The sequence below is a fragment of the Agelaius tricolor genome, unplaced genomic scaffold (genome assembly GCF_023055355.1).
Source record: "Agelaius tricolor isolate 1412-34295 unplaced genomic scaffold, bAgeTri1.0.p SCAF_3, whole genome shotgun sequence".
Lineage (NCBI taxonomy): Eukaryota > Metazoa > Chordata > Aves > Passeriformes > Icteridae > Agelaius > Agelaius tricolor.
Genome location: NW_027269263.1, coordinates 57,163,470 through 57,191,122, shown reverse-complemented (window position 1 = coordinate 57,191,122; position 27,653 = coordinate 57,163,470). Strand labels below are relative to the sequence as shown.

At 38.9% G+C, this 27,653-nt stretch overlaps 1 protein-coding gene across 2 annotated transcripts in view; it reads right to left on the bottom strand.

The window, feature by feature from the left end:
- RELN (reelin) overlaps positions 1–27,653 on the bottom strand; it is a 283,789-nt gene that overhangs the window by 94,830 nt on the left and 161,306 nt on the right. For both annotated transcript variants that reach the window (XM_071423955.1, XM_071423956.1), the window contains exons 11-20: positions 23,501–23,646; positions 19,365–19,516; positions 17,039–17,151; positions 15,226–15,434; positions 11,169–11,297; positions 9,916–10,025; positions 7,024–7,090; positions 5,471–5,704; positions 4,697–4,858; positions 240–476 (exon numbers count right to left, since the gene is read on the bottom strand). In XM_071423955.1, the coding sequence (XP_071280056.1) occupies positions 240–476; positions 4,697–4,858; positions 5,471–5,704; positions 7,024–7,090; positions 9,916–10,025; positions 11,169–11,297; positions 15,226–15,434; positions 17,039–17,151; positions 19,365–19,516; positions 23,501–23,646 (1,559 nt within the window). The remainder of the gene's footprint in view (positions 1–239; positions 477–4,696; positions 4,859–5,470; positions 5,705–7,023; positions 7,091–9,915; positions 10,026–11,168; positions 11,298–15,225; positions 15,435–17,038; positions 17,152–19,364; positions 19,517–23,500; positions 23,647–27,653) is intronic.

Here is a 27,653-nt window from a genome sequence, read left to right as displayed (position 1 = left end):
GAAAAAGAATGCTACGTTCAATGTTCCCATCAAACATAAATCTCTGCAATGAGGTGAAAAACTTACTGTTAATTGCAATGAGATTAGTGACTGTATTTTTGTCCACAATTTGAGGATAAGACACATTATTACTCTGAATTGCTGCCAGAAAAATGCATTTGCAGCAGTCACTTGATCCTTAGCAGGATGAGTACGCAAGGAAAACAAAAGTAGAACAGGAAAAAATACATGTTTCTCACCAAAGAGTCCAGTCATGGCCACAGTAGGGCTGAACATTTCCCAGGTAGAAGCCCAGAGACTGTGTGACTTCAACCAGGTTGGTGAAGTCCAGACTGATGCTGTTGAAAAGCACAGAGGTCATGATGATTTCATCGATTGCCCACACGTCTTCGCCTTGAGAAGAATGATATGGCTGCCACCACCTGAACTGAATGCCAACCTGCCTTGCATCTTCAGGCAGCTCCACTGAAATTATTCTGGAAAACAAAGCAAAGTCGTTATTGCCAGTTTTTCCTGTTTGTAATAATTCCATGGGGATGTATTTTTGGTAACTTTTCCTTACTGACCCTAAAAATCATGGAGCAAATTTAACCCACAAATACCATAGCATCTGCTGGTATAGCTGCTACCAGTGACAGGGACAGGGGAATTGTTAGTTCTCTTGGTAATCAGTTCATTTACTGAAAACCAGGCATGTGCAAAAGCCACCAGAAAGAGTTTCTACCAAATTTGTAATTTTTGCTTCCATTGTGGACCTCTCAGGAAATTTAAACATGTAAATTAGCAAAGGAATGATGAGCTGACAAGGATTTAAGAATTCCAATTCCCCTTTGTCAGACTCAGTGGGTTTTATCCTGAAGATCTGCATCTTGTAAACATCTGCATTCCCCACATAGCATTGATATCATTCTAATGGTGCTCTTGTCCTAGAAGAATCCACCCCTGTAAATTGCCACAATCAAGTGGAAAATCTTCATCTTGTCAGACAGTGTGATTATGGGTAGTTCTTTTTGGCAGACACTCCTTTTTTGTAGCTGCATAGAGATGCAACTGGAAGTGAGTCCCAGGTGCTTCTGGTATGCAAGGTCACCTGATTTGTCATGGCAGCTGTGTCAACACACCTAGAAATGAAAAACTGCAAAGAAAATTAAGAGTTTTATCTGATTTCCACGAGCAATTTTCATACACTGCAGGAGGGAGTATACATTAATTGCCACAGCAATGACACCTTCTTGAAAGCCCCATAAATCACTAAGACCATGGTACCCCACACAGCCACATCAGCTGTGAGACAGACTGGCAGCAGGGACATTTGTCTCCATTGGGGTACAATTACTTGCTGGCTAAAGGGTTTTCAGCCAGCTCATCATGTAGCTGTTATTTTTCTTTCTCTGTAAGAAGAAATACGGATAAAATGAAATATCAGGTAAACAGAAAGCATCTTTTTATATTTCAGCACCAAATTCTTTTCATACTCAAGGCTTTCTAAGCTGCCTGTTATAATGTTTTGTTCTCTGCATATGAAAGAGTCTTATGCCTGTGGCAATCTTAGTGCAAAAACCACACTCTTAAAAATGACTTGCTACAACAACCTTGTAGGGAGTAGATTTATAATACTGTTGTTTAGTGTCACATTCATTTTAAAGAAGAATACATTAATCCATTAACCTGAAAATATCAACTAGCTTGGCTAAACAGGTGGGAAGCAGACAGAAAGTCCTGCCTGTCTTTTCTAGCAGCTGCTTTCTGCCATCCATAGACTGGAGAGAGAAGTGCAGAGGGACAGCCCGAGGTGACATGGCCATGTCCCTGTGGCATGGGCCCAGCACAGTACACTTTATGTATGGTGGATACCTTTCCTTTACACTCAAATAAACATGTTTGAATGACTTTGGACCCTGGCTTCTTTTCTACTAAGGATTCCCTCATAAGAAGCAACTTTATAACCTTTTGGGTTAATTTTTTAAAGGCACAAATGACAAGAAATTGCAACTGATTCTAAAAGGAACCATATTTTTTTCTGCCATGATTCAGGGGTGTTATCCTGAGGAAAGCTGGTACCTGATAAAGAGGAGCACTGTGTCCAGTGGGCTCTGTGAAGCACCTGGCACTCGTGTGAGCTAATGCTCTGCCATAATCCAGGGCATATTTCTCTGCTGGTGGCTGCCTCTGGTGCCTGTATCTTCCCTTTCACTCTTAACTCTCATAAGCTTGCCCACGTGGACACTAATTCTCACAGACAGTAATATACAGAAAATCCTAAATCATGACATGCACCACTGATACACTTATCAGATGCTGAAATATTTAACACATGTTAAAATAAATTCTCCATCCCAGGGGATTAAGCTAACACAATTTAAAAATGTAGGTGTAAACCACCACGTATGGCACATATGTTAGTACGCAGAACCTGACTACACCTCCAGTTGTAACAACTTCTCCTGTCTGGCTTTGATTTGTTGGAGATAGATGGAGAGGGAGGGGGATTCCTGCTAATGACTTTTCTGCTGCAGAGAAGAAAAGTGCTCCTACTTACATTACCAGCCACCATTAAATTTGTTAAAAACCAGCTGGGAGACCTTTGCTCTGATCTCATTCTTTCAAGCTATGCGCATACCTAATATTGAAAAGCCACCGCTGTTCTGCCCAGAAGAAAAATGCAGCTGTCAAATGTTAGCAGATTAAATGCACCTTTTCAGCAGAACATTAAATGTGTAATTATTTTTTGTATGACTGAAGATTAATTAAATTCGTGGATACAGACTGATTGCCAAACTTTGCAGCAGTCCATCTATGTTACTGAAAATGCTGATATTTTCAGACAACATAATATGAAAAGGTGAAGCTTTGTTCATAATTATTGCCAGCATTAGCTTCAGGTTTGTATCTATGTCATTTTTTTATCTACCCAGAGTGGACTGAATAATCTATCTATCTATCTATCTATCTATCTATCTATCTATCTATCCATCTATCCATCCACCTCCCATGGCAAAATCTCTCTACTCTGTGTAGAATGTACTTGGCTGTGTACCTTGTCAGAACAACAAAAATTGTGTTCCATACCTAACCTTAAAAAGAAAAATAAGTCTCTAGCATCTGTGTAATTTATTATTTTTATATCTTAAACTTGATTAAAATCAGTCACCAGAATATGTATTTTCCTTTTTGTTATAAAAATTTCATAGTGCTATATATGAAAAACCTTTAGGGAAATGTAACTCCTACAGATGTAGTTTTGAATCTAAGAATTAGAAGTGGAGTCATATAAAATATATATGTGACTATAGCAAAGGTAGGCAAAATAAACTTTGAAGAAGATTTTTAAGTCTTCCAGTCTGTACCATCTTTCCTTTGGAAACATTTAGAACTTCAAAAATTAAAGTCTACAATGAATTTCTACCAAATACAGTCCTACTCTCACATTTTTAAATATTTCTTATAGCTCCCAGGAAATAATTGTAATGTTAAGGGGGATTTTTTTCAATTAGAACATTCTTAATCACACTTTGAATATTGCAATTTTGTACTGAGCTATTAACAAGATTTGGAAATCTAAGTTTTTTTGTTTTGTTTTTGAAAAAGCACTCATCTGAGCTCAATGATTATAAATAATGAAAGTTATGTGTAGCTAAAGTGACTTGCAGGCTATTTCCAGTCCCACCCCTGGGGCTGACTAAGATGTTTTCTGAACTTGGTAGAGAAGAAGACACAGGGCAATACCCAGGTCAAAGCTACCCATGGGCAGGAAATGGACCTGCTGGAATGAGTCCAGTGATGCCACTGCCAGCTCTGCCTCTTCTGGGCCCCTTTGCAGAGCATCTCCTTCAATTGGCATTTATTGGCTCTGCTGCAGCACCCCATGGAGGTGGCTGCTGCCAGGTTTGAGAGGGTTTGCATAGATCCAGACCAGACTGTTCCGGAATTTTGGTACTTCACGGAGACTCCTGATTTTGTATTGCTCTACTAAATTTGGTGGATGGTGTCACAAATGTAAGGAACACCTTCTCTAAACACAGGAGATGCATTCCTCTCTAATCTGACACCAAACATAGGCCTTGCTAGATGAAATGAGCTCTTTGTTCAACTTATTTTTTATTTGTGCAAGTCCCAGGCCCAGTCAGCAGCAGGTTCTCCCAGGGCACCAAGCCCAGCCCAAGGCAGAGGCACAGCCATGCAATTGCCTTGAGAGTGGGAGCAGGTGAGTTTTCCTGCTGACCTCAGGGATCCTCACAATCCTGCAGAGATCCTCACAATCAGATTCTGTCTCAGCTGTCCTGTGCTGCCTGTGAGCTCCTAATCCCAGGGGATGATGTAGTGAGGGTATCTATGGCTTCAAAGCTACAAATAATTTATGTTAATTTTTCTTTACAAGTGGCGGCTTCCAGGGGAAGTGTCATGCCCCTATTTCCCACAAGTACACTCCTCTCCCTCCTCCTGCACTGCTTCAGCTTGTTCTGTTGTATCACCTGAGACTTGAAAGCCATTAAACCAATGTATTCATTTTTATAGAATGAAAAAATCAGAAGTGCCTAGAACAGCTGCAAAATTTTAAAGGAAAGTGGTAACTTTCTGTGTGCAATAAAAAATCTTCATTCCCTCTTGCACCACGTACCCAGTCTCCACATTGCAGTGACCACCACAGCCAGCACAACTGCACGCAAATACCTCTTTGTGATATGTGTGCACATACCTTGGCTCGTGGTAGTTGAGATAAGAGTAGTGCTCCAGCAGTTTCCAGGTGATGCCGTTGTCGTAGGAGTAGTGCAGCAGCACTCCTTCCCCGGGCTGGTCGGGCGCTTTGCAGGTGCTCAGCACCGACTTGCTGCCCAGGCGCAGTGTGAACTGCAGGAACCTGCACCAGAACCACACAAATGTTTGCAGGCTATCCTTTTCACAGTGGGTTTGGTTTTTTTGTTTGTTTTGTTTTTTTGTGGGTTTTTTTTTTGTTTTGTCTTTCCCCTAACCAGGTTGTTTTCAGATCTTCTCAATCTAGGCAAATTTTGATAAATATCAGTTATGGGGTTTTGTAGTTGTGATTTGGTTTTATTGTCAAGTAATGCATTGTGGCATATATAGTTAAAAAAATGCCAATCATTACTGCATTTAATTATTTATTAGGCACTGAAGGGGAGGGAGAGATAGTGAATGGATCTAATCAGCTGCCACAAGCTGTCAAATAAACACAACCTTATAAATAATTAATTAGCACTTGGCTTTGACACTCAGGTTTGATATTAACATTTCATATTTTCCATCTGAGCTGTACAATAACTTCCCTACAGTCTGTTTTGGGCTCTGTTGTTTACAAAGCAGGAGGAGAAAAAGGCGAGGCTACGAAATCACCATTAAAACATGGAACTAGGAGGTTTTTAAAGCAACTGGTTTAATAACACACAAGGCTGTAGCTGTAGGGGGAGGAGCTCCCCCATTTCCTTTCTCCACAGGACTCCTCCCTCCCTCTCACCTGGACTGGGAGCTGTCCAGGAAGGAGGTGATGAGCTGGCGCCTGCCGTCCTTGTTGAAGACCAGGGCCTTGCCGCTGGCCAGGACCCCGCAGCCGAAGCTGACCTCGGCCCCGCGGATGGAGTAGAAGCTGTGGTAGGAGGAGAGGCGGGAGCTGGAGAAGCTTTCCGAGATAAACATGGGGAAGGTCTGCGACGCCGTCTCGCACGCCGGCCCCGAGAAGCCGGGGTCGCACCTGCGGGGAGGAACGGGGAGAGCATGACTGGTGACCCATCCTGGTGTGGCTGCTTGTCAGCAAACAGGGTGGCTGCAGCTGTTCATGGACCACCAGGTCCCTCTCAAGTCTGAGGCACCAGAACCTCTTTGAACTTTACATAGGTAAAGTGCACAGCAAATGATTTCTGTTAGCTAGTATTTACTTTTTGAATTTAAAAAATATTTATTTATGAACACCCCATGAATCTACACATAGCACGGTACAGAAATATTTTTATTAATTTTTGCGACAAAACCCCTGCTGACATAATTACAGTTGTTCATATGTAAAATGACAAATTTGCTTTTACCTGTAGCATACTAGATGTGATTACAAGAAATTAAGTTACTGTCACTATGTTTTCTGAAAAATCCTCTTTGCCCAGGATTTCTCTCCTGGGAAGCTGAGAAGCCTCAGAGAAAAAGGAAAACAATATTATCTCATTTGCTTCTCCCGTGTTTTGCTGCATTGGAATGTGGTTGGAGATTGTTTATCCAACATGTGAATTGTTTTTACTTAATGACCAATCATGGTCAGGCTGTGTCGGGACTCTGGAGGGAGTCACGAGTTTTTCATTAGTATCTTGTTAAGCCCTCTGTAAGTATCCTTTCTCTATTCTTTAGTATAGTTTTAGCATGGCATTCTTTAATATCATATCATATCATAAAAAATAAATTAGCCTTCTAAGAACATGGAGTCAGATTCATCTTTCCTCCCCATGATGGGAGACCCTGAAAATACAAGTTACAAAAGAGAATGCCCTGTAGGTTATATTCTTGTTAATACCTAAATATAGTTATAGAAACATTAAGAATGTGCTCACTGGTTTTGAGTAAGTACCTTTTTATTTTTTAGAGTGGAACCCTTTTAACAAGCCAGACTATCAGAAAAAAGTGGAGTGCTGATCTTCTGTCCTTGAGGTATGTTAGATTATGGAATATTGGAGCTATTAAAATTGTAATTCTTTCCCAACATTTAATACAAAAGTGATAAAGTCACAAATCACCTCTATAACCAGTATATATGACATTTCAGTGTGTTCTGTAGCACATTTTAAGATGAACTGGAAGTTAGACACTATACCTGAAGAAAAGAATAAAAAAAATATTAAACATGATGCTGTTCAGAAAGATTGATCTTTAGCTTTCCAGTGAGCTTTATGAATTCTGAGGGTTATGCTAGTTTTATATTTAGTCATCTAAAAGAGCAAGGACTGAAATGAAAGTCACGTCAACTTTCACACTACCAAGTGAACTCTGTGACAGAAATTGAACATGAGTGCTGAATATAACACTTACTTGCAGCCATTTCTAGTACACTGTCCTCGCCCTGAGCAGAATTTCAGGCAAGATGGACCAATATAAACTGCAGAGAGAGAAATCAATTAACTGGAAGGTTATGCTATGTGGTAAACAGAATATGATGAATACAAGAAAGTGTACAGACCTGATCATACAATTATTGTATTTATTTAAATCCCACTGCCTGGAAAAGGTCTATGAAATGATATAAAGCATTTAACTGTTTCAAGGATAGTCAGGGATAATTTATTATTTAATGTGTCATGTCCATCTGTGGCTAAAGACACAGTATTGTGGCCACTAATACTGTCTTAATTACTGTCTGTGAATGAGATCAGATAATTTGGTAGGCATTGACCTTTTTCATAATTTTTCATTGACATTCCCTTCATCTTAGTTTGGAGATGCAATCCAATCTATATATTGGTACATTCCAGTAGTAGTCTTGTAGATTTAAGAAAACATGTCACTACTTCTCTCATTGAAATCTACATACTTTACTTGACTGGATTTAGGGGAATAAAACCTGCCCTGTGTAACTAATATGTAACTAATAATTTTCATACTCTTTCACTGATTCTTTTAAATGGAACAAAATGTCACATCCTAAAGTGCTCAAAAATACACCAGACTTGTTTTACTCTTTTGCTTCATCTTCCTCCAATGACTCCTCGTTGACAGTGTGGATATTTGTAAAAAAATATGGAGGATGGAAAGATGAGAAAATGTCAGTATTATCTCTTGCACTATAAGAAAGAAAAGTTATAACTTGTGGGCAATATTATTTTAATACAAAATGCTAAAAGGCCTTAACCATGAATAGTGGCATCTTTTCTGTTGAACAATTACTTGGAGTTACCCACTTGCATGATGACATTTGGAAGAAATAGCCACTCATTTGAAATAATCAATAAGAAGCAGTACTTCTTCCTTTTCCTAGTTCTATAATGTTGCCCATCAGAGCAGGGTGTCAGCTCTCCCTAGCAGACACACTCTAAATCCCTTTTAGCTACTCCCTATAACTAATCCTCATCAGATTTCATGTGATTTCTAGGTTTTCTCACTTCTCAGGGTGCAAAAATTCTGTTCTGTCTGTTTGATTTTTGTGTCTTTTGAGGTCTTTTTGAGGGGGTGGTAAAAGTAGAAGGGTTAAAGATGTAATGATGTCATTCAAAATGAAAAAACTTTACGGAAATTGGCATTTTTCCAGAGTTTCTGAAAGATGGCCAGCTTCCAGATTTCATTTAAAACTTGATTCACATAGGAAACAGTCATGAAGCTAAAAGTCAGAGTGCTGAATCTTTGAAAATCTTCCTCTCTTCAAGAAATTGAGTGGCTTGCCAATATTTACGAGGTTTTTTCTACAATACAGTGTAAAACTTCAGTATCACTAGTATCTAACAAAGGAAGCATTCAAAACCACAGAAATTTGTCTTTAAGACTCAATTCCTGTGTCATGATTCTGCACCTCAAATTCACAGCAAGCACTTTCTAGGCAGATGGTTGGTAAACCTTTTTTTGAGATTGTGCACACAGGAGCATGCAGCATCCTTTCATGGAGCTGTATTTTGCTTTATAAGCAAAGGTTGTGCAGATAAATGAATTGTCAAATGATTTTCAAAACCTTGTTCTGTTCTGTTGTAAGGAATTTGTATCCTTGGATTGATTTCATCTTGATGTGGTTTCTGTGAATCTCATGAGTGTCTCCAACACTTAAAGTCAGCATTTTTTTAGATAGCAACTCATCTTTGCAGATACTCACAGAAATCTTCTCATTTTAAATACTCATCTTTCCCCTTAATTTTACTTTCTTTTTGATGCATATAACATCCCTAAAGAGAAGCATTAATACTATATCCAGAATGTCAAGATGATGCTACTTCCAGTTATGATTAAGAGAACAATTTTCATTACTTGTAGTGACAAAATTTCCTTAATGATATTACCTTAACAGCCTCAAGATTTTCTTGTTAATACTAGGCCTCAATATATTTTAAAAATTCTGCAAAATATAATCCTAGGCACCATATCAAGCCTTACTGGGAATCACTACAAAATTTCACATACATCAGTGTAAATCTCTAAATTACATATTTCATGCATCTAACCAAACAAATTCTGAATGTAGCCTACTTACTTCCAAATCACTTAAGGCTAAAAGGTAAGCTAAAAAATTTTGCAGTTACTCTTAGTTAACCCTTTCAATCATACTTATTTCTGCATTTCATACGTTTAATCCTGTGTTCCTAAATGCCCTTCAAAGTATTACTTGATAATTCTGGTCCTGGTTTTCCTCTGTAATAATTCATATAAATATTTAGCAACATAAACTTCTCCCAGTTCTTCAAATCCATTTTAAGAAAAGGTATGTGAAAAATAATTTTCAAAGGGAAGAACAGTTCTCTGAAACAGATGGCACTTTCCCCTGAAGATATGGTAAACAATGTAAGGTTTTTTCAGTATTTTGGTAGCAGCATTGCTTGAAGATGGTCTTCAAGCAATTATGTCCAGAAGCAAAATAAGTCCCAGATGCTGCTCCTGTCTCTTAGGCTGCTGCAGTACATGTCCTTAACAGCCAGTGTGAAACCTATTTATGTAATTAGGACTAAGCAGACAGAAAAAAATACTATATTAAGCCCTGTCACTATTTTTTTTTCCTGGAAAGCATTCAATTAAATTAAAAAAAAAATCTATTAGACTATTGTCTTTTCTAATGGTAGACTCTCTCTCTGGCCTCAAAATGCACCTGCTACCAAATGCAACTAAGCAGAACAGGAATTTAAAAAACTGTAAATTCACTGACTTGTGATGGTGGAAAATATGTTTACTTAGAGCAGCATATAAAATTTACTTTTCTGCTGTGTCATGATCATGGGTAAGAATACTAACTATTATCGATTGCCCACATATTTCCAAGGATTGGTCCTGTTTGCCTCCATCGAATCCTGGTGTCACTGGTGAGAGCAGCGTTGGGAAGGGGAATAGTTATTCTGTTCCACCTGAAAGACATATAGCACATTTTACACTGACAGTTATTATGCAACAGTATATTTGGCAGATATGTTTATGTATTCTGGAAGCTTTGTGAGAAGCTTAATTTTAAAATCTGCTCAAATGAAGCATAAATTTACAGCAGCTTTGGAAAATACAAATTAAAAATAAGAAGTCCATATATTACACAGTACATGAACACTAGTTATTGTCTTATAAAACCCAGCCATTCTCCCCCTGTAGGAATACACACAGTTGGCAAAGACCATAAGCTCCTTTGCTGTAGCAGCTTCTCCCCATATTCATCCCCATGAATATCTCCTAAAACGGAACCTCCAGTGGGGCTGAACTCTGTTTGGTGAAAACCCTCAGAGGGTGAGGAGTGGTGCAGAAGGTTTGGCATGCTGCAGTCTGGGCCATCATTCTCTATCATCCACAGAGGCTACACTTCCTGCACACACCAGGAGTAATGGCTCCTATGAAAATTGTATGGGACTAGGGGCTGTGTGCCATCAGATCATAGCAATGTTTCATCTTTCTTTTTGTAAGTGTTGTGGAAGTTGGGACACCAAGGGATTTTGTGCTATGCAGAAAAATGCCACAGTTCATTTTTCAGTGAAAACAGTAGAGAAGAGACTCAATGCTGAGAAGGGTTGATACAAGAAAGTTACACTAATAACCATCTCCATTGCAGAAGTATGGAGAATGTGCTTCACTGTAAACCAGTACTGGGATTCCACATGAGTAAATGTGTCTGAGGATTTGAAAATAAATAAATAAATAAATAAATAAATAAATTTATTTTCAAATAAAGGATTTGAAAATAAATTTTTCTGACCAAGAAGAAAACTTTTGTGGCTTTGACAAGGTAAAAGTTTTCTTCTTCTTATCAACATGCTGTCCTCAAGTGTTTTTTTTTTTTTAATTTCTCTTTAGCATCAAAAAATTATTATTATACCACAGAAGCAGCCCAATACATTTGAGCTTTCATGACTGGGTAGCCAGGGAGCTCAGAACACTCCTTCCTTGCTGTCCCCAGGTAGTCAAAAATGAATGATGACCCAGAGTTGTGTGCTTTGCTGCTTTCTCCTGCCCCTCCAGTTCCCATCTGTAGTGCTGTGTATTTTGCAGTTTGCAGAGAGCTCTCTCACCCGCTGTAGTTTTCGGAGGCGTAGATGGTGCTGTGGGGCAGGTGGGGCCCTGCACAAATCTCAGGCAAACACTCCATGTGCAGCAGCGACCACGAGCGACCGTGGTTGGTTGAGAACTCCAAGCTGACACTGGGAACACATTGAAGAAAAAAAAAAGGAGAAAGACACCGTGAGGGTACCTGGCATAGATCTCAATGTAGAAGTATCAACATTGAGAAATCACCAAACCTGCTATTTCTAATAATTGATGAGGAAACAAGAAATAATTTTGAGCAGAACTTGAAGACAAAAAATCCTGCAAATGCAAACGTGAGACAGAGTTTCATGAGTGTTTGTCACAGACATGTTTTATGAAAAATCCTTTCCTTAGGATTTTTTCTCCTGAGAAGCTGAGAGGCCTCAGGAACAAAATGTAAACAATGGTTATCTGCTGCTGTGGAATGCAACAGGTGAATCTTTGATTGGTCCATGTTTGTTGGGGAAGATAAAACAGGAAAGCCTTATAAATATGATAGTCTGCCAAAAGATTTTGAGAATATAGAAACTATAAGCGAGATTGAAATGAAAGCAAGCTTTGAGATCCCTTAGTTACTGAACAATGGGAAAACAACGTTGTGGCCTGCTGAAGGTGATCCCCTTTTGATGAAACAAGACCCTCTGCTTGCAGGCAGGTCCAAGGGTCCGAGCAGACCCTGCCAGCTTGGCAGAAGGGGTCCAAAGAGGAGTTTTTAGGGTTTAAAATGTAGCACAGTATGGTAATGTAGTGATTCTTACAGGCTGTATGGAAATGCTGTAGGATTTGTATCTTGTACTAGATTGGTTAAGTGAGAATCAGAATATTCAACACAGAAGGTGATTTATTGTATTGTAATGGGAACTTCGCCCTCTTACCTCTTGTCTCTTACCTCTTGTCTCTTAGCTCTTACCTCTTGTCTCTTACCTCTTGTCTCTTAGCTCTTACTCTTTAGCTCTTACCTCTTGTCTCTTAGCTCTTACCTCTTGTCTCTTAGCTCTTACTCTTTAGCTCTTACCTCTTGTCTCTTACCTCTTGTCTCTTAGCTCTTTCCTTTTAGGCTCTTACCCTCTCATCCTCTCTGCCCCTCTCTTCTCTCGGGCCTGCTCCGAGCTGCAGCTGGCAGCTCCCAGCAGGGCCCTGCACCCAGGCCCTTTGCAATAAACCTCAAGTTCCACAACCTGGCTGCAGAGATCTCTCGTCTCTGTCTGTCCTGACCGTGCTACCCCCGTCAATCCTACAATGTTAGTTATTTCTAATTAATGGCCAATCACAGTCCAGCTGTCTTGGACTCTCGGTCAGACACAGAATTTTATTATCATTCCATTTCAATCCTTTTCCTTGCAAGCCTTCTGATTAAATCCTTTATTCTATTCTTTTAATATAGTTTTAGAATAGTTTTAATATTATATATATCATAAAAAAATAAATTAGCCTTCTGAAACATGGACTCAGATCCTCCTCTCTTCTCACACCCTGGGACCCCTGTGAACACCACCACAAGTGTTTAAAACCCCAAAGGTTTTTAGAATGAGGATTGCCTGAACACAGAGTTCTTGTTGGGCCACCATCTAGCCAGTGTTTTTATGCTGCTGCTGTTAAAACAACTGCATTACTTTTGTATTTCATATTGAAATAACTTCAGATATGAGGAGAAACCTTGAATTAATCAGAGCTAGACAGCATTGTGTGAGCACAGGACACCTATAACTGCCAGCTGCTAACTATAACATCTGGAAAAGGTGGCAAAAGATCACTAGCTGTTCATGCATGGGCTCTTTCCTGGGTTAAAAAAAACCCAAATTGTTTACAACCTATAAGGAAATCCTTAGATGCCCTACACTCTAAAGACCTTGAAAAACTTATAGAGAAAGTTGACTTACTACAGATTTAGTATTTTACTTAATTGTTCTTGTAATTTCCTCCATATAATTGGCTCATAATATTCTGTTTTATTTTAAGTAATGGAATATTATAGAAGTCATAATTCATCTCCTCAGTATTAAATAATTGGATTCTGAATTTTTATTTTTATGATAATTTGCTGACAATATACTTTATTTAAATGTACCATCACTGTGATATTGTGTCTATTAAACCAGCTTATGGAGGTTTTGACTAATTTATTATTATTTCAGGTTTAGCTGTTGAGATACCTTAGAGGGTCATATTTACTTCTTATATCCAGCATGAGTCTCTCACATTTGCAGTAATGAAAGCATTATGAATAGTGCTGCAGACTGGGAGATGTGAAATGCTGCAGCATTTGGGAAATACAAATAGGAAAAATGGTGACCTAATGCTTCTTTGGTTATGAAGAAGCTCACTTCTCATTCAGAAATGGAAGGAAGAATATTAATCTTTCAAAATATATACTGATCTCCATCAGAAAACAGATTGAGACAGAGATTTTATATAACATGTTTACTCGCCAGGAGTGTTTATAAGCAAAGTTTTCACTTTTCATGTAGGAAAATGCTGCTGCCTTCTCTTCCTATCAAATATAAGTGCAGTACCTTGATTTTTGCTTCCCCTTGAATTCTGCTACCCTGTCAGTGTTAATGCAACTCTTTCCAGTGGGAAGTAGATGCCATGGGACACAGATAAAAGCTCTCATAGTCTCTTACTTTAAACTCTCAAGTCTGCAAAATATAAAGTAACTTAATCCTCATAAAATATCAAGATAAATATTCTCACATGTATATAATGGAAGAGGAACAGTGGGCGGTTTGGTTTTGGGCTCTCCATTTGAAGAAGCAGATTAAGAATTTTGAGAGCAGAGTAAAGGATGGGCAAGATGTCCATGGCTTTGAGCAGCAAGCTGGGATGGGCTGAGGATCTGGCTTGCTCAGCCTGGTGGGGAGGGGTGAGCTACAGCATCCTGTGGTGGTGCAGAGGGCACTCACAAGGAAACCAGAGTCAAACTCTCCTCAGTTGTGTCAGGAACATTACAAAGGACAATAATCATAAAGACATGGTTTCATAGTTTTGTATTGTAGATTAGGAAACACTTTTTCACTTGAGCAGGTGAGGTAGCACAGTGTCCAACCATGAAGACTTTTCAAGTCATGGATAGGCAGAGCCATGTCTGACCAGCCCAGTAACAATCCATCCTGCAGCAGCCTTCACCAGATAACCTGTATAGGCCCTTCTAATCAACATTTCTATGATTCAATAAAACATGGAGCCTAAAATGACTCCCTTCTTTCCCTTTCCCCATGGGAAAATTCACATTGAATGTCCAGAAGAAGTAAAGCCAGAAAAAGTATTCTGTGATCAGCCTAGCTCCTCACACTGATGGTCATTTAGATGAGGGTAATTTATCCCCAGTCCTTCTAGAATTAGATGTGCTTGTGGCATCAGTAATCTCAGAGAGGCCAGCAGGGCAGGTTTCTGCTGCCACCTTTAATGTTTTCCTCCTTACACAGTATTAAGAAGTAAATCTCATACCCATTAGAAACTGAAGCAAAAGTATGTGACCCTGGTTTTTAAAGATTTTCTAAACCTTCTGATGTTGACATTCTTGTAGTGAACTTTCTCACACATTTTCTGTAAATAACTCATTGTTTTGCATTCCTTTATGGAAGAGGAGAGAGTTGATAGACTGTCGGTTTGACCAGTGGCACTGGAGAGGTGTCACTGTCACCCTCCAATCCGCTGTCACTTTTGGGAAACTATAAATGTTGGAGTCAGAAAATAAACTTCCCTTTTTTCCTTCACCTTGAGAACGGTGGTGTGCTTGTGTTCTTTCGTGTCCTATAGTGACAAAAGTCAATCTGAAATCATGAGCATATTTCAGAATAATGGGCAAAGAAAAGCAAGTTTTGACCTTGAAAGCTATTAAATGACTCTTTATTGCACATGAGATACATAAATCTGGGCCTGTAAAGATGAGGAGAAACATTAGCTTTTGAGCAGCTTATATTTGCCTTTATCAATGGGATCCCTTCTTCTGAAAAAAGATTTACAAATCCTTATATAGATTTTATAGACCAAAATATACTAGAAAGATGATGCCCAAAAGAATGATCTCTCCAGTTTTACCTGTTACCAGGTTGGTAAGTTCCACACCCCAAATTGATGGAGAACTGGATCATGTGAGTCACTGAGGAAGGGAGCACTGGAAGGACATGGAAATAATCCACAGCCCAGACATTCCTGTTGTGGCCTTGGTGACTCTTTTGCTTCAGGCAAAATTTGGTTGCAGGAGTCTGCAGGTCCGGACTAATGACAACAGAAACCAAAGATGGCACCTTCAAAAGAAATTGAAAAAGGCTTAAATAAGTTAAAAAGGTCACAATGTACCATTTAAAATAATAATAAAAAAAACCCAATTCTAATTGTGCTGAACCAAACTTGCTGTTCTCTCTCCTTGATTCATTTTGTCAACTTTTTTAGACACTTTTTTCCACACACACTCCCAAATAAAATCTTTTACTATTATGTGGATAGGTATTAGCACCCTGGGTACCAGTGATGCTTATCAGCTCAGAGGGATGGGATGGTTTGGTTGTAAAGGCACAGAAGAAAAGACTGCACCCTCTGTGTTCTGAGAAGGGCAAGTTTCTGCTGTCAGTTTTGGCTGGGAAGGGAAGGTGAGGTTTGTCCTGGAGCCTTACAGCTCACAGGAGCTAAGGCAGGGTGGTGAATGTCTGCTCTGGATACGTGAGAATGGTGCAACAGCAGGAGTTCACAGGCATAAGTGGGGAGGATGTTATGCTGCTGAAATAAATGAAAGCACTGCCTCACAAAGCTTAGCCTTTGTCCTAAAGCAATGTAATTAGGACTTTATTATGTCAAAAGAGGATGTCAGCTTTAAAACTGCTTGTTTTAAAAAACCTTCACAATGAATTCCATGTAATTTCAGATCCTATCTCTCCCCAAGTTCCCTAATTAATATTTTATTATTTTACAATTACAGTTTCCTTAGTTTTACAAAAGTTCTGCCCTGTCTTTCACACAGAAGCAGGCGAGGAGGGAAGCCATGCACAATGAAACAATGCAAGTGACTCAACCAAATTCAGGCCAAACACTATTGTAAACATTTGGTTTCTAAGTGCTAAAGTTACAGACAAAATTCACACAGATCTGTGCTTGAAATCAGCAGCATCTTTACCATCAAACTTCCCTCAGACTATGTAACCACTCTGCATTTCGATACCTAGCTCATCTATGTGCACTTGTATCAAATACCAAATTTTGCCTGTTTTACAGCAGCAGAATAAGGAGACCTCAGGGCCAGATTATTCAGGGCAGACATGGTCTAAGTGCTTCCTTGCCCTAGACAGGAAGGATCCTGGGGGCAAGTTCAAGGTCTTTACTGTCCTGCTGAGGGTGGTGGATGTGGTTGGAAGGCAGCTGCACTTTGGACAGAGGAGATGCTGCCTGTGCATTCTGCCAGCAGCTGCCTCCCATGGCTGAGTCTGTGCCCCCACCACTGCAGACCCTCTTCCAGCCCCTGATCCCACCAGGAATGACCCTCTCAGGACCCTGCTCCTCAGCATCACACTGTGCCTAGAATGAGCTTGAGTGGAAACAGGAGTAATCTTTAGTGAGGAGATGTTGTCACTGAAGTTTTCAGCTAATAACTGACAATTTTTACCCACTGCTTTCCTGCCTGTTTCCCCAGCCCCAGCCAACCCTGCACAGTCCTGCCTGGGGCTGGAGTGGCCACCAGTAACTGCAGAGCTGTGCTGCAAAAGTGCCCGACTGCTCCCAGGCCTGCACATGATTTATGTGTTTGGGAAGGCCACATTTGAGTGTCCCTGTGGAATTCACCACACAATATTCCTGTGATGGCTTGAAAAGAGAATGATCTGTCCATTGCCATCCACCTGCTTTGTTTTAGACAATTTACCTTGTAAGCAGCATAGGTCAGGGTATCAAGAGGTATGTGTTCCCTCCTTCCCTCAATCTTGGCATACAGGATGACATCATTTTCATGGGATTCTCCAGAATCACAAGTTCCCCCTGTAGAGCACATATTTGAGTGAGAAAAAAATTAATTGAAGCCCTTGTTATTGGAAAGTGGAATCATATATGCAGCCTTAATTATGAAAATAATTACAGTCAGATGCTATTTAACTTGGGATCTGAAACAAAAGAACACCATCCCTAAGGACTCAGTGTATAGGAACTGTTTGATCAGATGCACCATGGCAGAGATCAAGGGGGCTGACGATTACGAAAACCTCAATACCTCTTTTAATCAGCTTATCAAAACAATTTAAATAGAAAATGCTGTGCCTCAAGCAATACTTCTATCTGTGTGCTTTAAATCCTATTTACATAGAAATGCTCTGCTGTTGAGTTCTCATCAGTAAACTGCTATTTACTGCTCACACTTCATGCAGTCACACATGTAGGTACATAACAGCATCTTAAATACTTCTCAGCTGATAGTTTGGCAGCTGAGAACTTCTTCTAAGTAGGAAGTGAGAAAGACTGCTGTGTACCTTATTTGTTGTGCTGCTCCTTCTACTGTCTACACCATATTCTAATAGGGATGGCTGGATGGATGGAATCTATTGTACCACACAGAACATGTGTGGTATGCTTGCCCAACTGGAACAGGGCAGCATTTGAAATATCTTCCTATCAGTAGAACCCAAAATACTCACTAAGCTTCTGTGAAAGAGCAGATGTATTGGCAAATATGAACATGAAGTTCTGCATTATAGTTACAAGATGAACATCGTCACACAACTTTGGTATTGTGGAAAAGAAGATTTTAAAACAAAGTTTCTGTATTTGAAACAGGAATTGTAAATTAATTATTTCCCTGTGTATTATGGTTACTCCGGGTTTAAAAAAAAAAAAATCCCAAAATAGAAATAAAAACAGAATGAGGAAGCTTCTTTGAAAAGACTGCAGAGTAGAAAGATATTGCACATATTGGAACACTTTCTCTGCTTTTATTTTTTTTTTTGCTACAACCAGCCAGTTCTTGTAATAAACTAGGAGAAGCAGTACAGAGAACTGGGTAACATCTCTAACATGTTTTATACTGTAATAAAGAATATCCATTTGTCCTTTCAAATATTCTCCCTGCCTGAATGTTCAAACAATTATTTATTTAATTAAAAAATACACAGAGAATACATTTTTCAAACAATATCCTGCTATCCTTTGTGTCTGCATCTGCTGACAACTTCTCCCCTAAGTTCAGAAGGTTGACAAAATTTCTTTCCTGTTTCTCTTGCAGGTGTTGTAATGCTTGGAAGAAATGAGAAAAAGCATCCTCATTTTCCTGTGCTTTATCCATAATTCATGTAACACAGAGGAGATGTGCAACAATTTAGGAAAACAACATGAGGTCTTCCCCTCATTAAATAAAGTGTGTTTTTTTCTTGTTGATACAGAAGGTTGCTTGTGAAGGTCACAGGTTTATTCTCTGCTTCCTCCTTTATTATTCTATTATTCTCTTTTAAGCAAAAATCCTCACATTCTCTAAACATGGTGTTGAGAGAATAACCTCATGGAACTTCCTTTATGTGCAAAATAAAAGCTCTGGAAAAATACTGTGAGCATTAGCTACCATGTTCATGGGGATTCTGCTCTGTTGCAACATCAAACTAGTGCAGTTGCACTGACAACAGCAGCAGGGAGGGGAAGTGACAGGACAGGCTGGCTCTTGGCTGCTTTCTGAGCCCTGGTAAATGACTGATGTTGAATTTTGCCCCAGCAAGGAAGGTCCACAGATGATGCTAACACCACAGCAGTGCTTTTAATGAGGGATGCCACATGTAGAACACATCTCCTCCAAGATCATAGCACACTCTGTGTGAATCTCACCCTGGGCCAACATATTAACAGATTTAGGACTTTAGGAATGAAGTAAGAGCTTTTGAGATGAAACTATTCCGTGGGTTCATCAGGGAAGGCTGCCCCACCTCTATGCTACTCCCATCTCATCTTCATGTGCAGCTCTCTGGACTCTGATTCATTAGCACCAGGGTCTACACGGACATGACCACAGGAGGATATGAGAGGTACCTGTAAAACCTCTAAAGATGACAAAGATATGACCATCTCTTCTCAGTATGGATTAAGGGGCACTGAGTAAAATTAGTGTATCCAAGACAAGATGCTTCTCCACATGAGATTTGTTCAGCTGTGGAGCACTGCATAATGCAAATCTCACATGCTTCACATCTTGTACTACATTAGTAACTTGTACTCACCCATACTGAAATAAAATCTCAAGTTCCCATAACCTGTGGTGTCCATGTATGGAGTACATATTTTTCTTTCTCCATCTCTGAGAAATACCATAGCTGAGCCAGATTCCAGGGTTCCACACTCAGTACCAATGACAGCTCCAAAGATGTCCCACCTGCAGAGGCCAACAATAGGTGGAGAAGGTGCAGCAGCAGACTACTGATAAACTAATGTAAAATATGCCATAGGGTTCATTGGTACTTATGAAATTAGCTGTTTCTTCTCTTAACAGAGGACAAAACCCACAGTGTTTCAAATGTGATCCCTATGCCGTTACTTACGTATTCAAGTTAGCTTTTAAACTCAGTTGACTCAACTAAGGCAAAGTTAATATAAATATTTAAAAGAATTTGGCAGAAATGCATGAATTAAAAAAAAAATGAGACTTTTAATGAATGCTGCTACCAAATATGTAGTGTTGTATTGTTCTACCATCTTCATTTTTTTTTCCTGGTGCTAAAATGTTTTTAAAATAAATGCATTCTGATTAATTTTGCATAATAAAAGATTTATAGATCAATGAAACTTGAAAAGGCACATGTCCACCATATCTGCTATACAAATATTAAATATGTAGGTAATAGCTGAAAATGCTCTCTTTTCATCTTTTTGAGCATTTAGGGTAACAGTTTTTAACTAACACACGAACAGAGTATGAAAAAAGACTGCTGTGTTTCTAATATGTGATGATATGATCTTTCTCAGTTTTTCTGTACAGCATTTTATCTTATTTTTATTCAGTGATAATTAAAAGAGCTGTTGCAGAATTTTCCAATTAACTATTTTACATTGAGAATACATTTTCATCATGAAAGTGATGGTTACTTCAAAACTTGATCAAAATGTTTTGAAATACTAGAAAGTGTTGAAATCTTGTGCATTATTTTGGTCTGATACATTATTATTATTCATGTTGAAGTCTTAATTCATAATTAAGTATTTAAGAATTATAAGGATGATAAAACAATGCAATTATTTAGAATCACTAAATCCTAATAATCCAAACATTTAACTATCCAGCATAATTCAGGAGGAATGAGAAAACATGGAAGTTCAGAAACCTTTGTGGGAGGCAAAGTCTTTTCCTGTCTCCTTCCACCAGAGACAATCTCTAGCAGGTATGTGCCATATCACAATTTCAAAAACTGTCATTACAAGAACTAAACAGTCTATTTATTAGTTTAACCATTCCAATGATTTCAAAATGCATTTCTGGGATCCTCTTAAAAGCTGCCAGTTTCCCCATGGACCTAAGCTGTGACAGACTGGTGACATGCCTGTTTGGAAATCCTGCTTTAAACCTGTCAGTCATTTACACAGGAATTAGTGAGCTTAGCATCACTGAAAAGCTTTATGATATAAATATAAATATTTTAATGGAAGCACAGTTTAATCTAACCCTAATTCTATTGTGCAGATTTTTTAAAGCTAATGTGCAATATAATGTGCAATATAAAACCACAATTTTGAAAATGGGTCTCCCGGGCTGAAGGCAAGTACAAAATTAAACAGTTGTGCCTACTTCAACTTACACAAAAAAAATCTCACAATGCTCCATTGATCTTTTGTATGCTCTATTTAGCTCAATTAAAACACTCTGTAGTGACCCACAAAACAGCTTGGGGTCATGAATGATGCAGATCATGGATGTTTCCAGGGATGTTTCCTTTTAGGCAGCATCAGAAATGAAAACCAGAGAATTCTACATACATTTTTTTAGAAAAAGGCACTTTAATGGGAGTAATCAACCCACTGCCAGTAAAGAAAATGGAGAAGGATCCTGGGTGATGGCATGATTTAACATTTATATTTGAACTAATTTATCCTTCACATAACTCTTGGAATTCTTCTTTATAATACAGGTGATTTATGGACCTAAAGTAGACCAACTAAACATGAAGGTCCAAAGCAGAGTGTGCCTGCTAGGTAGCCTGATGTGGGGATCTGCTCACTTTTAGGATCAGGCTCTAATTCACACAAGTAAAGAGAAACAGAACAACAGTGGAAATATGTGTGGTACTTACAACAGCAAGCCCTACCCACATAACCTCCTCCTTTAGGTGGTACATGCAAAAAATACCAACCAACTGCTTATTAAAAACAGTGATGATTCCCTCTGCCCTCATCTCCAAGAGCATTTGGTGCAGAGGAAAGTGGTGGTGACCCTTATACCTGAGTTTCCTTTTGCTCTCCCTTATGAGGGATGCTTTTGCCTTCCCCTTGAGAGCTGGCAGGCTCCAGCTGACGTGACAAAGCAGTGCCTGAGAACTTCCTGCAGGCTCTCTCTCAGGTACACAGTGTTCTGTGACTGATTACAGTAAAACTGTATTTCGTACCTAGTTTACATAGCATTTAATAGCATATTTCTCTAAGAAGTGATTAAGGAAACTCACATGTATTTGCATTTATGTACAGCTCCCAACACAAATTCCAGAGAAATGTTGAAAAGAGGAACAGTAGTGGTGGCAATTTTATATGATTAGGATGTAAGTTCGGTGTTTCTTTACGGCAGCATGCAATTTAAATCTCCATTCTTATAGAACAATAGAAAGAAGGAAGTTTCTAATATAGAGTAAAATTTCCAAAGAAAAAAATAGGAAAAAGAGTATGAGGCCTTGGGCTGGCAGAGTGGGGGCAGATCAGGACCTGGCTGCTGGGACACAGAATGACAGAATTGAAGGAGGGCTGCACCCTCCCTTGCCACCTGCAGCTAGAACCAGGCACCCTGTGACAGGAAAAGTGACATTTTCCCAATCCAGAAGGAACTGTATATTTGCTAACCCAGATTGCAAGTTGCCCAACTTATCTTAAATAAACACCCAGTTGTGTAGAGAAGCTCTACAGACAGGGCAGATGTGCACAGTCAGCACTCCCATCCTGTTTCTTTCAGGATGGAAAAAAAAGGGAGAGCACATCTCAGAGGTATCCCACATGGTCATGTAGAACACAACACACACAAGCTCATTTTCTTCCCTTTGTTTGAAGAAGCACCTGCTGCCATTGGCTGATTATTTGAACTGGGACAGAGTCCATGGTGAATATTTTTTCTGTAAACCCCAAATATACGTATGTGTCCACAGGACATATTAGCATGTATTTCTTAAAAGGTGCTCTACACTTTCAGCACAGCATAGGCAGCATTTGAATCAGTTGCTAATGATCTGAAGTACTTTGTAGGTTAAAATCAACATTCAGTGGAGACCCATAAATTAGCAGTGTATGTTTCTCACTGCCCTGGGGTTACAGCCACTAATGATTTTTATTATTTTTTAATAAAAAAGAATCAAGACCCTACTGAGGTTATTTTCTTTTGTCAGAATTTATACAATGAGGTTTATAAAATGAAGCTTCTTTATATCAGGACACATTTTTTAAAGCTCACTCATGTTTTGGTAAAAGTAGTAATATTGCTCTCCTAGACATTTTTGTTTATTTTCTGTGTCCTTGCAGCAGTCCCTGCTGGATATGGCTTTACAGGGACTCTTTGAATCACAAAGTATATATTCAAAATAGAAATAGTAAATTATCAGCCAGACCCTGAGCTCTTGCCCAGCAGGTATGGCTGTGCTCTTGGTGATGCCAGATGAGAAGGGACTGCTGCTTCAGCTTTCCTGTCTCCACCTTCTCCTCTCCCTCCTCCAGCACCTACAGGCATCTGCATAAGCAGGAGCTCTCTCTCAGTAAAGTGAGGCTCACAGCAGTAATCCAGAGGAGATGAATTTCTCAAGGAATTTGATATCACATGGACATGAGCTTGTTAACAACACTGGTGTGAATTAACAAAACAGATCACCATCATGTGTTTCATTAGAATGGCTACATTACTCACAAACACCATTTTTTTAATTTCATTTTTTTCACACCATCCTGTGATGACAGGATGGTCCAGAGACAAACTGTTCCTCCTGGACTTCTTGGACTTGTTTCTTCCTAAAATCTGCAACCATGTGCTATTTACAGTAGTGCTATTTATCCTAGTCCCAATCTTCCCTGACTACACAGTGAAGATAAAATGCAATTCCCTTTTTATCCTGTTTCCTCATCCCTGGAGTGAAGCTGCTGGCCAATGCAGGGCCCTGCTCTGGCTGGGGACACTCACCCTTTGGGCTGGCTCTCAAACTCCTCTGCCCACTGCTCCTGGGCATCCTCCATGGAGAGGTCCACGTCGCGGGTGGTGGCGAAGTTGAACTCGCTGCCCTCGGTCCCGTGGAAGTAGATGGAGTTGCCATCGGACTGGCAGCTGTGCTGTGGGCAGAAGGAGCACATGGCAGCTGAGGTTATGCTGGGTTTGTGCAGTGTTCACACATTGTCAGATCTCAGCATGACTCTACTTTATCTAAGGACTCGCTGATGCCTGAAACTAAATAAAAACCAGATGATTATCTTGGGCCTTCCTTGTCCTGCCCCAGCAATTATTGTGTCCTAATCTTGTACCTGCTTTCCTACAAACCCACTACAGACCATGGTAAAACTGTGTTTGCATTGAGAAGTCATGTACCACATCTATGGGTGTTTATTTTTGTTTTAAAGCATCTTCCTTATGTCTGGCCCACACACAACTCCGTCTGCAAATAACTTCAGTAGTATATCAAATATTGCTACAGAGATTTTGTAGGCGTAAGAGTTTTGTGCTGTGAAACATGTCAGATCTCTGGGTTTGAATTTTTGCAAAAGTGGTATTTGTGTGTAAAATTGCTATGCATTGCCATATAGTAAACTTTGGGCCCCAAGTGTATGGCTGAAAAGGCTGTATTTGCTGTATTTAGCAAAAAATGCTATTGCATAACAAATAGCTCTAGAGGCAACAAGCTCTTGTGATAGAGCAATCCCAGGGGTGCTGAGGCTGCTCCCAAACCCAGTGTCTGCTTTTCCTACTGCATTTCTGAACATACTGCCTCAGCAATATCAAATGGTGCCCCGTGTATCCCCCAACATGCCATGGCCCCCAGAACTCGCCAGGAGTGTTGGCCTGGAAGGAGCTGCCTGTGAGGTGCATGGGGGGTTATAGTATAGATTTTCTTCTTTCTCCCATCCTACTTTTTTTTGCCTTCTTGTGTGTCTGGTAAAATGGCAGTCTGCCAAATCTGTGAGGCAGAAACAGGTAGTAGAATTTTCTAAAGAAGATCTAACTTGTCTTAATGCAAATGGATCACTTTGCAGTTTTTTGAATTCTTCATATTACAAAAAGTACTGATAAAATGAATAATTCTCTCAAAGAGTTCTTTTATTCATGTGTATGTGTGTGTGTGTGTGTGTGTGTGTGTGTATGTGTGAGATCTTGCTCCTTAAAACTGGAAGCTGAATTAAAGAACTATTAATTAGAATAATTCTGCATTCTTACAACATCTCAGTATTTTAAAAAGAGATACAATAATGCCAAATTGCATTGACCTTTTCAATATTGTCTATGCAGTGCCCTCTTGTCTCTGAACCCCTTCATAATGCGCCAAGGGAAAATATGACAATCACAGCTTCTGTACTTAAAAAGGTCATGGGAGCGTCACATAAGGGAATAATTAGATTTTTAACAAAGAGAAAGGTGGGGCAAGAAATGAAAACTGCTCAGTACATCTTTGTCTATGGTTTTTTATGAGTAAAGTACAAAATAACAGATTTTGTCATATTCTATAAGACTTTATTTATCAATAAAGTGGCATAATTGAAATTCTTTTATTGATGATTTTCAAATATGGTTGTCAATACCTCAGCAATTAATTTATATAAAGTATAAAGGAACATAATTTTTATATTTCTGGAGGTCCCTACACATTGTTAGAAAAAAACTGTGAGTACTTGAAGTCTGATTTTTGTAGAGAGAGTTCCTGTTCTGTACTTGAATGACAACAGCTCTATGTTTATTAACACAGAATAAATATCACATAAAAATATAACACATTGTAAAAACTTAAAGACTGTTTCAACTGCTAAAATAAACTAATTGCTGTTAAAGTGTTTTTTTCCCAAAGAAAGGTCAAAGCAATAGAAAGATCCTGAAGTGTTGATAACTTATCACAGAAATTAAATAGATTTTGTCACAAGTCTCCTTTCTCCTTGGTCTGTTAATGCAGCATACACACAGTACACCATATATGCCACTGAAAAGGCAGAATAATTTACACATCAAATATATTATAGCTAGCAGAAATTAATGAGACAGTTTTATATCTTCTCTTTGAAAAACAGTAGTTATACTATGCAGTTATTTATAATGGACTGAGAAATTGCTTTTGTTTACTGATTTTAACCTTCACACTCATCAGTATTGCTAAACTCAGAATTTTAAGAATAATTTCTTTGTTGTGCTTCTTGATTAACAGAATTTTCTTCATTTGCTGAACACAAATGAAGTATCCTTTATCTCTCAATCAATCTGCCACAAAACTCTCATTATCTGCAGGCAGCCAAATAAATACACTAAAAATAAATATTCAGGCTAAAACTTTAATCAAAAATTTATACATAAACCTTCATCTCAGGAAACAAACAGCTAAATAGATCCTACTGAGGTAGATATTAGAATTACATACAAGCATTGGAAAGTCCTCTATAAGAGCAACTTACATCTCAGGTGCTAAGTTATATGTAAGTATGCATTTGATAGTGGGTATGTAACCAGTAATCTCTTGTCTGATGAAAACCATCTATTAAAATAAACACAAATCAGATACAACCTCATTATCTTTTAATATTTGTACATCCTTCTGCTGTCTAGCAGAATATTTATTGAATGGAGTTTTCATTTAGGTTGTCAAGATAAATAAATGGGCAGTTTGGCAAGGGGGGTATAAATAATTATTTATACAGTGATGTATGGTGAACACTTTATGAAAGCTCAAAATCATAATTTATTTAATTAGTTCTATAAAGCTATATTTCTGCATTTATACACAGCTCCATAGTATCTATGAATATGTATTTTATGCATATTTTATGTGTTAACGAACCACACAACGTATGGCTCAAATCACAATCTGCTCCTGTCAGCTTTGGCTCCTGTGAAGCAGCTACACAGAAGAGAAGTTCAGTCTGGGGTTTAACTCCCCTGTTATTCTAAATACCTGTGAAACACGTAATAGGAGCTCATGACCTTAAAAAAGAGTGAGAAAGAGAAGTGTGCTCTAAACCCAGGTATGGATTTTACAGAAGTTCTGAGGGAGTGCCACCATTTTCTTGCACGGTTTTGCCCCAGTGCCACCATGCAGGACCTGGGACACACCTGCCCGTGGGAGAAGCAGATGTGGATGAGCTCCATGAGCTGAGCTGCCAAGCAAGGGCCAGGGCCCCTCCACTCATGATCTTACTCTCTCCCACCTGCCTGTATAACCTCACCCTCAGGTTTTATTTTTTTGGCTTTCCAGGCAGTCACTATCTGTCACTGCTTTTACTGCTCTTTTTTTTACCTGATGGGCTGCTGAGGGAAGAAAAACGTCAAAGAGCACTCAGCTAAATTTTCCAGGAGCAGAGGAAGCTCTGCAGGAGATGGTCCTCAGCAGCATTGCCCCAGCTACCTTGTCAGTCTTGTTCAGCATCCAGGAGGCTGCTGAATATGTTGGATTATTTTGTGGGTTTGCAGAGGGCTTGAACAGATTAAAGACAGAATTGAAACCATCAGACTCATTTTCTCTTGGGTTCAACCCAAGATTTGAATTCAAGTCTTTAGAAAAAAAAACCCTTAAGTACAATTTACATATTGTGTTATCTCTTTCCCAAATTAAAGACTTTACACTTGTGGTGGAAGTCTGCATACTTCCAGTATTAAGGACTGAATTTCACAAGTGTTTATTTTGTTATTCCCAAAAGGTAAAAAATGTGGAATGTACACATAATGAGTTTTTAAACTATCTGGATTAAGCTCTCCCTAAACTAGAGATCCTCTGGATTACATAATTGCTCTTTTATGAATTCCAGATTAAATTTGTTCTCTGTTTAATTTTAATTTACATATAAATAATCTATAAAGTAAGAGGAAATTAACTTGCCGTGAAAAATTTGTAACCTAAAGGGCCAAATGAAAGCCACTTGTAGGATATTTGCCCTTGTTACCATGGAAGCATCAGCTGTAGGGCCAGAACTAAAGCACCATTCAATTTTGTTTAAAGGGGATTAAATGCACGTGGAACATTTAGTGTGTCCTTGTGCAAATTTACAACACTGAAACGTTCAACTAATTTGTAAAGAAAAGTTAATTTAGAGAATAAGTTCTTTGAGAAATCTGATAAACATAATTTAGCAAAGTTTACTCCCAGATCACC